Source organism: Ylistrum balloti, unplaced genomic scaffold (assembly GCF_031769215.1).
Source record: "Ylistrum balloti isolate Yb309-2 unplaced genomic scaffold, AGI_CSIRO_Ybal_v1 Utg370828, whole genome shotgun sequence".
NCBI lineage: Eukaryota > Metazoa > Mollusca > Bivalvia > Pectinida > Pectinidae > Ylistrum > Ylistrum balloti.
This window is the reverse complement of record NW_026782478.1, coordinates 53,855-68,144: the sequence shown is the minus strand read 5'-3', so window position 1 is coordinate 68,144 and position 14,290 is coordinate 53,855. Positions and strand designations below refer to the sequence as shown.

The following is a 14,290-nucleotide window of genomic DNA, read 5'->3' as shown; positions in this document are numbered from 1 at the left end:
TAAACACTGCAGCAATGGACTTCTACATCATTATGTTATGTTTTCACAAGATATATCACAAAATAAGGTACATACCTGGACTAGACATAGTATTACCACAGGTAGACTTCTCTGTGACATCTCTCAGGATGCGGTGATGCAGGGCTCCAGGTGTGGATAAAGTCAGACTATGACGACGGTCACTTTCATCACTACGCTCAATCTCAATGGAATCTGAATACATTCAAAGTTCAAAGTTGCAAGCAATAGGACTACAAACTATAACAAGAGTACCACAAAATCTGAATATGATGAAATATAGTTTATTGTTATAATGAAGAAAATAAAACAACTAAATTTTTATATAACAAAACATCATTAACCAGTGTAAGTAATTAGTATGCTGATTTTGCCTTACTACTTGTCAGGGTCAGCGATTTACTACCTCGGACCCTTCCTATATATTGGAAAGTGTTGGCTCTTTTCCCTCTTTTTACATTTTTTGAATGGTCTTTTTGAATTCATATTTTATTTGCACATAACCCAAATGTTCTTCAACTAATCCATGATTAATAACATGTGCCTGAAAATTTTATCTTTATCATATGATTATGTTCACTGTTACATGTGGTGGTGGATTTTAAAAGATAATTTCCCAATGTTCCTTAAAAGTTGGGTCTTTTTCTTCCTTTATCTTATCTCCACTCTTTTTGGTCTTAAAAGTAATTTGAAAATTCATCTCAAAAAATTGTGATGATAATCTTTAGCTTTAAAATCGAAGATGGTCACATGTCAGCCATTTTGTTTTTTCTCATCAGTCCCAAAATGGATTATGCATAACCAGGGACCAAGTTGAACATATGTGTGTAATTTTAAAACAACCTATCCAATACATCTCCGGAAATAGCGATAACAATATATAACTGTCGAACTCTAATATGGCCACCTGTTAACATGGTTTTCCCCAAATCAGTCCACATTTTTCCAATCAGTCCCAAGATAAGCTATGCACAACTCGAGAGAAAGAGGATCATTCATTGAAAATTTGAGAATTATCCAAACGGTACTTCTTCAAAAACAGGGATAGCAAGATTTGTTAAAGGATGGACAGAAGAAAATAAAGCCAGATGGAGAGCAATAAGAATAAACAATTATCTAATAATGGTGGGCAAAAAATGTCAATTTAGACAAACACAATTTAATTAGCATTCATATGTTATTATTGTATCTACAAATTATTTAAGAATTGAAAAAATCATTTTACCTATGGTTGCATCTGCATTTTCCTTGTTGCTAGTATCTCCTTTTAACTTAGATGAAATCTGTGGACTTTGATTGCTGATGAGAGGATGTGAAAAGTCTACAGGAGATTCCATCTCTGGAGGAACAGTGATATCAACCAATAAAGCCTGCTCGTCTGCAAAGTTATAGCGTGAAGCTGAGTAATACAGTTGAAAACAATTGAAAGTCAACAGAATATCAACAATTTCTGTTATAATTCCACAGTAGGTGATATAGTACACTTCATAGGGCAGATAAAAAAAACAATGTCATCCACTGATAATATACATAAAAGTGTTTAAGATGTAAGTTATCTAGTCAAGTACAAGAGCTGGTATATTCAATAAATGTGTAGCTGAAGCTAATATTCCTCTTGTATTTTCTGTTCATACATTAAAACTTATGTATCATTACATAAGTGCAGTTATGAACAAACACAAACTTGTCTAGATGTTTTTAAGTGAACAATTTGTTAAACAGGGTGTGCAGAGAAAAAATGTAAATGCATAACATAAGGCTACATGTGCGTGAATATGTTCTTTACATGTGATAAGTTAATCATCATTGGTTAGTCCAGTCATGTGATTGGTCAAGTTTCACAGGTCACATGACCTTCAGCAGCAACAATAATTAATTGAGTGCCAATAGTGTTTTCAACTGCCACCACCCCACCTCCCGACCATAACAGATGATGCCTTGGGACTATAACAGCATCTAAATCATAAGGCATTTTAAATACTTGCCAGCTGTTTCCGAGCATAGACAAATCATATCTATATTATGTTATTTGTAAGCCCATCCCCCCCCCCACCCAAGAATTCTTTTATCAAGTTTATTTCCTACAGTTATATGGACTCAGCCAGCAGCTTCTCCTTCTAAGCCTATTTATGTCAACTGGGTCTAACTAAAGTCTAGTCAAGAACTACAGCTGTTATAGCCCCTTAACATTTAATTCATGATACTTTTAACTAAAAGATTTTAACAATTATACCTTCCATTCTGAGAAAATTTCATCCAGATGATGAGGTAAAAGCATTCATATGTGAGTAAACGAGGACCTGAAAAATGAAAGCATGAATTAGCTGGTGAATGAATGGTATTACTGTATAAATGTAACTACATAAAGGATCCATTCCAATCTAGCACTTGTTTTGAGTGTAATCTTGTCACAAGACAACTTAATAATCACAAGAGGCTCAATGGGCCTACATTACTTGTGGTATTCAATGTACATCAAAATTAGAATCAATGTTTATCAGAAATATACTGTATACTATAGAATTCAATAGGGGCACACCCAATCAATTCTAACCAATTTTTACAACCTCTAATACTCTTAACAGTGACAGTTATGACTTGGATTATAGGTAAATTTCATTTCTTTTTTACTTGAAATTTGTCATGCTTTGACCTGGAAACACTTTTCCGCAAAATATCCTGCTTTTTGAAATTCATGTTTACAAGAATGGTTTTAACAAATTTGACCTATGTGACCTTCAATATTCAGGCATCAGCCTAGGAACCCATCAGAAAAATAATATGGGTCAAGGTAATTTCTTTTCAAGACTTTTCTGGCTTCATCTTAGGAACCTGTCTGCCAAATACCATACCTTTGTGCCTTCTGATTATTCAGAAGTAGTCACTTTAAGTTTTTACAAAGTCAACACATGTCACCTTGTCAAGCTTATTTCTTTTCACAAACTTTGTCCAGTTTCATCTTCAGAATCTATCAGTCCAAAATCATGTTTCTACGCCTTTTGGTTAGTCAGAAGAAGTTGATATAAGGTGTTAACAAATAACTATGGTGACCTTGAATATGGTCATTTCTTATAGCAAAATTTGTTAGGCTTCATTCCAGCCTCCCACCTGCCAAGTACCATTACATTTGGTCAGCTGATTATTGAAAAGATGTAGTTTAAATTGAGAAGTTGACGCCTGACTGACAAATGACCAATGCCACACCACGGCGTAAGCCTTTTTGGCCGTGAGTAATAATAGCTAGTAACAAGCCTTTTCAAAATTTTACCTTTTGTGTTTCATTTAAAGAACATTAAACCTAAAAAAATTAAACAGAGGATTGATAATCAGAATCCTTATGACTAACCATTACATAACTTTACATGGAAAGAGAATACTTCAGTTGTGTATTTTTCTTTTTTCGAAAAGTCATAAAGGAGTATAGTCAACCTGTTAAACTAAAAATTACGTCCTTCGATTAATGTGCTGATATTTGCAGGCCAGTTCCGATGTATGCCCAACATGATTTATCCACACTATTGAACCGTGCACGGACAAGACGGAGGGCAGGTCACGACGAACCAAAGGGAAACTCTTACGTTGGGAATGAAGGAAATGGAATCTACATGTAAACTATACCTGTAATATATTTCAAATGTCAAGAAATTAACCTGTCATAAACTATATTTACATGGCTTTAAAATTACCTTATTTTGACGTTAAACCACCTGTTTGTATTTCCCACTCGTAATTTAAAGGTACTCGCCAGATGTCGCTGCAAATTTGCGATTTCTGATTGGACAAAATCAAACGGAAGCGGAAATGTGTCGAGAAAGAGCTTTTGTCGTAAAACTCCTTTCTAATAAAACTTTAACAGCATTCAAAGTTTCATATAATATGTAAGATATCGACGTAGAATTTATATGACTGACTCACAGGTATCTTTAAAAAATAAAAGACCGTGATAGAATTGAAAAGGTGTCGCAAATGTTCGTTCAAAAACCAAGATGGCGATCGAAATTGAGGAACCAACTTTGTTTGAAAGTGTTTTACACTATGGACTCCTTTTGGGAGCGTTATTCCAACTTGTTTGTGTATTTGCTGTTATATTTATACCAAAAAGCGAACAAGATAAGGTAAATGATAGCTCTAAAAGGATAAAGTTAGAGAGGAACAAAGTTTTAGCTGCGGCCTTTCGTCACATGGTAACGTCTAAAAGTAACGAAAAAGAGAATACACTCGGCAAATGAAGCAGTGCCGTTGATCGAGTTTAGTTCTTGCGTTTTAGTCTTTTGTATTGATCCTGCTTCTCAAATAACATTTAAAATTATTGTCAACAGCCAGTAGGTTTATAAGCTAACATAACAAAGTTTATAAAGAATGAGGTTTATAACATACATGCATACCTGTATGGAAATAAACAACAATTATTCACTTTGTGTTTAGGACAGTGAAGAAGATTTAAAACAACTAAATGCTGGACAGAGCAGTGGGCAACATTCACAACATCCGTCCATGAAGAAACATAAGAAGGAAAAGAAGAAAAATCGATGACACTCGGCTTACGTAGTCGTAGAACAACAAAGTTTGTACTTCTGTGTATGTATTACAATGTTCATACACTTGTACATGGTGTGCATAAATTAACCTTTATGTAAGCATATTATAACATTTAATAGCCAAGTGTTTACACTTCTCTCCTAGTGAGAGTGCCTTCTATCCCGAGGAAATTGTGAGTTTAACAGCTCTATTGTCCCAATACACTTGAGTTCACCTGTAGTTTCATTGCAGGCCCCAATACACCTCTGTTGTTTTGTCAAAGGGTCAATGCTTGCCCGAAATCAAATGCATGGAAAAAATTATGAAATCTAACCATTCCGTCCCTTTAAGCCCTGATGAAACACTTGTAAGTTTGACCTGGCCCAAATACACATCTGTTGCTGTTCAAGTGTTGTTTGGCCCTTAAAATAAAACACTTCCCGTCCAAATACAGTTTTTGTCTAGTGATAGTTCCAACCCTTTCTATTCTTGTTCTACAACAATTCAGATCATTCGTACAAAACAAGAGATTGTACATTAGGTTTTACTATTTGTGAAACATGTGTATGACCAAGTAGTTGGTTTTGTTATCCATCTGTGTGATTCTTCCTATCATGGTGCATTGTTTCACAGATGACTGTCAGTGTTGTGGCAACATTTCTAATAACCAACTGATACCAATAGGGCCAAAAGGATAAAACTTAACCCCCTTTCCAACCACCAGAAAAAGAAAAAACTAATATTTTGCATGTATCATTGGGGGCCTTCCACAGCTGGCATTGGTTTCATGATGTCATGTGAATTCTGATTTCACTAAAAAAGGGAGATATAGAGTAGGAATATTGCTGTTTAGATTTTGAATTAGTCTGATATACTGTTATGCTGTTTGAGAAAGTACCTAAGTTATGCAATAAACAGATTTTAGCTTCCTTTATTCATTTCATATGAGAATTATGAAACTTGTCACATATAGTATACAATGTACTTAACCAAGGACTCCACCTGAATGAAACTGGTATTTTCCCTTCTGTTCAAATGTTGTCAAACTTTTCATGCAACTTCACCAGATGTTCGCTAAAAAGAAAATTCTCTCTTTTCACTAATCTTATATGAAAGGAAACTGGTGTAAGATTCTCTACATTGTCAGCTATAGTTTGAATATTGTCAAATATTCTCATTTGTTCTACAGGTACGCAAAATGGACAAGTGCATTCAAAAACTTGTGGAGCCTGTAGTAAACTGTCATACCATTACTGTGAAGTGTTGCAACACATATCAAGACTTGCATTCCACCTTGGGGGACAATTAGCACGAGATCATGTTAGACATGCTTACTCCATAACCATACATTTATAACTTAATGTTTCATTGTGGATTTGATCATTGTGTATTAGCTATATTATGTAGATATTTACATGTCTTTTATATATTTTTGTCATGTTATAGATAAAGGCTTATTCTTTTATTTGAAGTGTTGGTCTTTGTTTTACTATAAAGGGATATCTCTCACTTATCTTATCTCTCTTTATATCCTTGTCATTCATATTTCATACGACATAAAACTATATAATTCAAGCTTCACGTAAATATATATTTTGATTTCAGTTCATGGTATCATGTAATAATCTGGCACAATGTAGCAACATAGGTTTGGGAAATCTGCTGTTGGTGTATTGCACCTCCGTTGTGACATTAAATAGCTGATGTCAGGAGATAGGATCACACCTCCATTATGACATTAAATAGGTGATGTCAGGAGAGGCAGATCCCATTTCCATTTTGACACTAAATAGCTGATATCAGGAGAGCTTGATAACATTTCCATTTTGACATAATGAAGATGATATAAGGAGAACTAGATCATATCTCTATTCTGACATAAACTGATGTCAGGAGAGCTGGATCACATTTCCATTGTGACATGCACACTGATTCTAAGTTCTTGATGGCATATTTCACTGAGGAAATGAATGTTTTACTTATATAGTACAAATGTACCAGAAATGAATGGAGTTCATTTAGTATGGTTTAATTTCTTGTGTTCTTTCATGTCATGACCTATTTAATATATAGAAAACATCAGTGAAATATAAATAAATCTTTGGGTAAATAAAACCTAGTTTCAGTCATTAAATAAAGTACAATGTGGTTCATTATTACCAACTATTCCTTCAGTAAGATTTTCATTCTCAATAGATCAGAAAAACCAAAGTTGTACCAGTTTAAGTATGGTTTATTTATCAGCCATTTTCTTTTAATCCACCTGCTAATATAACAATACACAACAATAATTTTCAGTCATTATAATGGAGTAACAACAAGATGTGGCCATAAATGAAGAAAAAATTGTATGAAAAGAAAAAATATGCAAGTTACAGAAATAACTTGTAAAATGTTAATCTTTTGCCTTTAATACAAGAAAAAGATAGTTTTACATTACCATTTTTTTATATTTCAATTACAAATGTATACACTTTTTTGTGGCATTGAATTACTACACTTCACAACAGCACATCTTTTACCTTTGGCCTTCAATTTCTGTGATCTGGAAATTAAACTTATTCTTGGTCTTGGTGACTAACCATGCATTGTAATATGAATCATTTTGTCATAAAACTTTACTTATCTTCAAAAATCACCAAAATCTTTGTAGCATTTGCTTTGTACATATGTACTTCTCTACAAAACATCAGACTAACATGACAGATTTTTTTGTTTTTCACGTTTATTATTTGGCAAAATGTACCAAGGAAAATAAAGTACAATGACGTATTAGAATGATCTTACTCAAATCTCATTCAAATTTAGAACAAAAGGGTTTGCATATTATCTATGCCAACTATATACCAGTGAGATGTTAGATGCATACCAATACATGTACAATTACACAAACTCTGAGGAGAACTGTGAGAGCAGCTGATATCCAATGTTTAACCACAAACAGAAAATAAGAGAACTACAAGTTCATGTCTTGCTGTCCCTTCTTTGATTTTTATCAAATGATCAAGTCCAAATACACAAAACTGCTACATTGGATTTTGTAGTTGATTTAGAATTGGCAAGATAATAATGACAATAGACGGCCATAATAATTGGGTCTTCAACAGAACATCAGAAATTTGACAATTGTCTGGAGTATCCCTTCAAATAACAATACTTAGAGTCTTTATTTTTGTCCTGATGAATGGTACATTCTATGATCTAAGTACATTAGAACTTATCATTACTTGTCACCTTAATATCAATCACAAACAGATTAACTGATCATTATTTAACATTTGTTTTGAACACTGGTATATTAGTAAGCATGTATGATAATGTGGTTTCTTATGTCAACAAGATCCTCTTAAGCTCAAAAGATTTTTTCATTTTCAAAAGCACCAGAGTTTGTACTAAATTGGGTTATGGTTTCATTTAAATTTTTTGAGAATATGGGCTTAGCACAATTCATAACATTGATGTTGAAGCAATGGAAAAGTAATCACTTTGGTCTTATCATTTCTGCTCCTTCTGCTGCAATGACCTTTGAACTTGTCCTATTATTACCAAAATAGGGTATTTCAATTTATATTATGTAAATACAGGCATCATAATAGACAAAGTATTTTTTGTTACATAGTTCCCTTACACAATTCTCAGATGTACATGACAGGCTTATCACTCTACCAATGAATTGAGTGAAAGGAAGGGACACAACTCTGGTAGATCTGTATGCGTGCAAAACATTTGAGGAGATATGAATAGATATCACAACTAATATTGCTGAAACTTGTATCATGTATAGAGCAAGAGTGAATGTTCTGAAATATTTTCACTCACTTGCCATTACAAGTGCAAATACTGAAATAGCATTGAAACATATCTTCTTAATCAGAGCAGTAAATTTATCAAGATCAACTAATCAACATTTCAATACCACTGATTAAAGAACATATTCCTAAGCACAAGTATTTTTTTGTTACAGTTGAACTGATCAAAATATTTCTATATGATACATGTTCATACATGAGTGAACAATGTACTGTATTTAAAATAAGAATTTGTAATAATTCTGTAAGCAACACTTCTAAACACAAGCTAGTATATTTACAAACTTAGTAGAATTGACCATAGTCAGATTGCGGTCTCTGAGGAGGGGGATGCATTGGAGTACTTCCTGGGCGGGGAGGGGGAGGCCTCTGTGGGGGCCCAGTCCATGGTCCCCTTGGGTTTTGCCCAGGTCCAAAGGGTGAATTTTGCTGATTTTCATCGAAGTGTCCATGAGGAGTAGGGTAGCGAGGTTGGCTAGTAGGGATGTGTGTTTGTGGTGCAGGAACTGGACCTGGGGGCATGTTCATCCTTGGTGGTCCACCTTGAAGTCCATGGAGTGATACAGGAGGTGGAACATTTACTCTGGGTGGAGGAACTGGCCCGGGGGGAGGGTGGGATACAGGGGCATTGGGCATTCCAGACACCAAAGCAGACTGTCCTACAGTGGGGGAAGAGAAAGGGGATGGTCCTGCCTGGTTCACTTGAGGTGTAGTGTAAGAAACAGGAGGTGGACCTTGATGCATGGACGGAGCCATTGTTGATGACGCAAATTGAGGAGGTGGTAGTCCTGGAGGGGGAATTGTTGTTGAAAATGAAACAGCAGGGGGAATAACTCCAGTCTGAGGTCCCATGTAAGACTCGCGCCTCCTGAAGTCTGTATCATCCTGCAGTTGAACAGTTATCAAATTAGTCCGTCCACCAGACATAACAGGTATACTGGACATCTGATAGCCATCATGTGAAGACACCGGGTGTTGTTGAGGTGGCATTCCCATAGCCTGAAGCTGGGGAGGAGGCTGGCTATGTGGAATCATGGCTGGACTCACAGACATGACATTACTGTGCTGAGATGACAGGGGCTGTGTATGAGAGGGCATTTGTGTTATCACACGATTAACCCTGTCTTCACGGTACAATGAGTCTTCTCCACCAGACCTGGATGACATGGTGTGTGATCCCTCCACATGTCTCCCAGTGGAGGTGGAGTAATGTTCTAACTGTGACATATGCTTTGGTTTTGATGAGGATGAGGAGTATTGATCTAACGACTGACTACTTCGATGAGAAGACTCTGAACCTCCATGAGAATCTCTTGAAGACTCCCCACTCATCTTCGCACTCATTTCTGCTGGTCGGATATGTCTGTGGAGGACATGAGCCTGAAGGTCCCTTTGTGAGAGGTAGGTCCGACGACAACCTGCTCTACCATGCTTTGTACTCTCATACGTGCATATAAACACTGTTCCAAGTGCAGATTGTTCAATCCTTTGTACAGGGTCCTCACATCTGAAACAACATTAAAACATTCTAATCTTACACTTTTTAAAAATATTTTATGATTTAGAAATGTATATAACTTTGAGGTTGTTTAAACAAAACTGCACTGAAATACAACTCTGGTATTGTTGGCAAAATAAAAGAGTAGGTCTTTTGTGCAAAAAATGTTATATTTATTGAACATTTTTAAGATATCAGGCAGACAATCATGATGAAATGTAAAACATGTTTCAAATGTTATGATTAAAGGTTTCAACACTTGAAGTAATCTTGGCAAGTGTATTATTAAATGTATACAAGTATTTTACCTTGGACAGGTTTTCTCTGTCTGCTTAGCACAATCAAAACAGAACACATGCTTACATGGTATCTGAAAAAATTACACAGAAATATATAATAATTATACACTTCTATTCCATTTTGATAACACATTGAGTCACTAACTCATCTCACATATAATCAAACATACAATATTTACAACATAATTTAGTGCATGAAATACTGCTAAGAGTTGATAACATAATCAAGACATAATCACTAGAATAAATTGATCATATCACAGAATGAAACTGAGTATGTCACTTTGAGTATTCATTAAAATTATTAATACAAGTCATACGTACATAAGTTCTCATGTAGAATTTGAAATAAATAACAGTAAACACATATTAATGAATACATATGCCTAAAGGGTAAAATCTTACTAATTATGCATTAAAAGATGAAAACAAAAAATACTGAAGGATATCTGTAACATCTTTGTAATAGTGATTTACTTTCAGTGTCAACTATAAGAAGATTATTCAAATGTAAAGTGCCATTATATCTAAAGTATTTAAACTCTGCTCTTTTCTGTCTTGGTATGACAAATCTCCCAATTGTATTAATTTCATCATCCCCTTATATTTCAATTAATAAGAAACATTTCAACAAAGTTTACTTTATAAGCCTACATTAAAGTACAGTAATGTAAAGTTATAGGTTGTCATTAAAATTCTGATGTCCTAAAGATGATTTCTTTCATATGATTTTACTTCTGAGAATGCACAAAGTTGAACATCGTAACTAATTACTGTCTTACCATTCTGCCATATATCAGTATGGGCAGTAGACATTTTTCACAACAATGGACTAGAGGGTCCACTACTTTCTCTCCAATGAGGTTAACCTACAATGAAACACAAATGGATATTCCACTAAAAGCACAACTATGTCACTGAAAGAGTACCACAGTTTAAGACCAATAAATATTTTCTGCTTATTAATGTTCATCATACTTCCTAATTAGGTATATATTCATTCCAAAGTTATTATATAACTATATCATATTCTCACAACCTCTCTTTCTGAAACAGATTTCTCTGTGCCACTTAAAAAATGTTTACTTGAAATGAATAAATGGTAATCATGGAGATTCAATGAAAATTGTACACCAGAGCAGTCACTATATTCTTTGTGACGTGTCAGGCCATGATACCTTATGGTTCCATTGAAGAGGCTGGCTTTGATGGACAGGTTCACGTGCTGGCTGCTTAAATATTGGTGGCTCTATCACTGCATCATTTCCAGCTATAAAATAATATGTGTTCACACCTAACAAAACAGTTGAGCTGTAAGACAAGGTTTCAAGTAAAATCTACTATTAGAGATAATACATGAGTGAGCAAACATACATAGCTCAAGTGATTCTAACTTTAAAACTGCAATTTTGGTCTCGTTTAATGTATTTTAGATACATACATATATGTTAATTATCAATTCACAGATATTTTTTTTCTTTCTTTTTTTTTTCCATTTAGCCCCCCAAACATATATTTGATAAAAAAATATTCTGTACCATAAAGCAGACTTGAGATATTCATTCAAACTATTTATTAGATTTTTGTCTTACCTTGGTCACCTGTATCCTCTTTCTCTTGAACTTCTTCTTTTTTTGAAGTAGAGCGGGTCACTTTGGAACCTTTCCTAGGGCGGCCACGAGTGGCTTTAGCGGGTTGCTTCAACTTAATAGAAATGTTTTTCTTCACACTTCTAGTACCAATAGCACTTGTATTTGTATCACTTTCTGACTCCAACTCCAACTCTGAAAAATAAATTTTGTTCAAATATTGCTAATTATGGCTATTTATTAAAAGGAGGATTAATTTGTCATTTCTTAACAGTTTTGTCAAAGTATAGTTTTATTTTCTTTTCCTTTTAAAAAAAAAGATTCTTCAAATAAACATGACTGGACAATTTGAACATTTAAAAACAAGAGTACTGTGAACACAATATATGCCGCCACAAAATATAAAGATCAAGATTGGTCCCTTTAATTATCGCTTTTATCATGTCTGTATCATAAATCTTACAAAAACCAATGAACCGTAAAATCGTTCCTTCATGCACATCTACTCATTGTAGTAGTGACATTGAGAAAGTTTCATGAAAATCTGATGATTAGTTTAGGAGGAGTTGCCTTCACAAGAAATGGACGTACATACGGACAGACAGACGGAGAAGATGACGCCAATATATGACCGTCTCCTGCGGCGTATAAAAAACAAACTAATGTTACATCTGTTTCTATGGCTTACACAATATGATTTCACTGAAATGAGCTGTGTCAGATCCAAGAGCATTAGTAAATATTCCCATTTCATGTAAACATGAAGATTAACTTTAAAAGCTTCAGAGAACAAAGATTTCTAGGTCTCTCTGGCATGATAATTTTTTATCATAATGACTGGATACCATCAGTGCTGTGCCACCTGAGTAACAGAGATCAAATGTAACACTATATATATACCAGCTGACTCGTTTTACACTAATCCTCATGTTTTTCTCGAGATTTTTCAAATCCCAAACTAAGACTCTAAAACATCACAACCTATGGGATTTTGTGGGGCACCATTATGAAAGAGTAAAAAAGATAGACAAATCTTGCCAAGTGCTTGACCATGAACGACAAGGGTTTTGCCTAGTGAAAGCCAAAATGAAGTAGAACCAGCCTACCATCTCATACCTGTAGAAATCCAATCAAGAAAGGGATATAGGAGTTATAACAGACTCTGATCTATCATCAAGGAACACATATCAGAAAAAGTTAAAAGAGCAAACTCAATGTTCGCTCTTCTTTGGAGGGCTTTTCAATTCTTGGGTGATAAGTTGTTTATTCCGCTTTATAAATGCTTGGTCAGATCACAGCTGGACTACGACAGTCCAGTTTGGGCACCACACCTACATAAACATATTGACAAGACAGAGGGAATCCAGAGAAGAGCAACTAAGTGCCTCCCAGGAATGAAAGATTTTACCTACAGTGAAAAGTTAAAGAAACTTCAGCTACCAATGTTTGCTTTCAGGAGAATCAGGAGAGATAAGACAGAACTGTACAAAATAATCAATCAAATTTACGATAATGAATGTTTTAATGCTATCACATTATGGAAAGATGCCACAGATCCCCTCAGCCAGAGGTCATACAAAACAAATATTCTCAAAACGACCCATAAATATGCCCAGGAAAAACTATTTTTCAATCAGAAGTCTGTCAATTTGAAAAAGTCCGCCATAAAATGTTGTTTCAGCTGCAAATATCAATTCATTTAAAAATAGGCATGATAATGACTGGAAAAACCAAGAACTTTTCTTTAATTATAAATCAACTGTCTAATATTACATCAAAGTACAACACCGGATAGATGTATTGAAAAATTATTTATTATTTGTTGTGTATGAGTCTGATACTACAATAAACTTATCTATCTTATTTTATCTTAATGGCTCTAAAAATGAGATAAATGACCAGATTACATAAGATTACATACATAAATGATGTTTCATGTAATTTTTAATTTTATCTTTGGTCCCATCATGGTCGATATCGACCTTGACCAGAAGAAAAAAATATAATTTGCAGATAGATAGTTAGAACCCCTACGTTTAGATGGTCTCTACCTGGGTTTCCTTTTGTTTAAATCAACCTATACGTAATAGCTACCAGGGCGTCCATTCCCTACCAGAGTATAGCCCATGGGATCGGTAACAAGTAGTTGTATCGAGACCGAACTAACTAGACCGCGTATGACATGGCCAATTAAACACGAAAAGATAATATAAAATGTTACAACAATGTCAAGTCGTTGGGGCCGTTTACATTATCTATATAGTTATACGTAGGTCTGCATCCTCAGGAAATAAAACAGACAGATACTCCTCACAGAATTTACCGGCTTCAGATTCAGTAGAGCTAATTTTCATTTTCGTTTCGATGCTGCACTGAGGAAATGCATAATGGAATTAGCTTAGCTATTATTCTGGCGTATATTATTCTAATCATAACTGATGTCACCAATGCGTTATAGTAACATTCAGATGCACGTTGTAATTTGAACACAAATCTCTTCTAAAATGTAAGTTAACCCGAGTTACCTGCTTCTTCCGCCATCTTTGTAAATTTTCTGGA

General features: G+C 34.6%; 1 protein-coding gene across 1 annotated transcript; it reads right to left on the bottom strand.

Moving 5' to 3' along the window:
- Positions 1 to 6,748: 6,748 nt before the first annotated feature.
- On the bottom strand, positions 6,749 to 14,272 carry LOC132558801 (E3 ubiquitin-protein ligase Hakai-like). The gene is made up of 6 exons (XM_060223407.1): positions 14,257 to 14,272; positions 11,735 to 11,926; positions 11,321 to 11,412; positions 10,925 to 11,011; positions 10,152 to 10,213; positions 6,749 to 9,852 (listed from the first exon to the last, which is right to left on the bottom strand). Exons 1-6 carry the CDS (start codon positions 14,270 to 14,272, stop codon positions 8,631 to 8,633), a joined length of 1,671 nt encoding a protein of 556 aa, XP_060079390.1. The 3' UTR covers positions 6,749 to 8,630.
- Between the last annotated feature and the right edge of the window lie 18 nt (positions 14,273 to 14,290).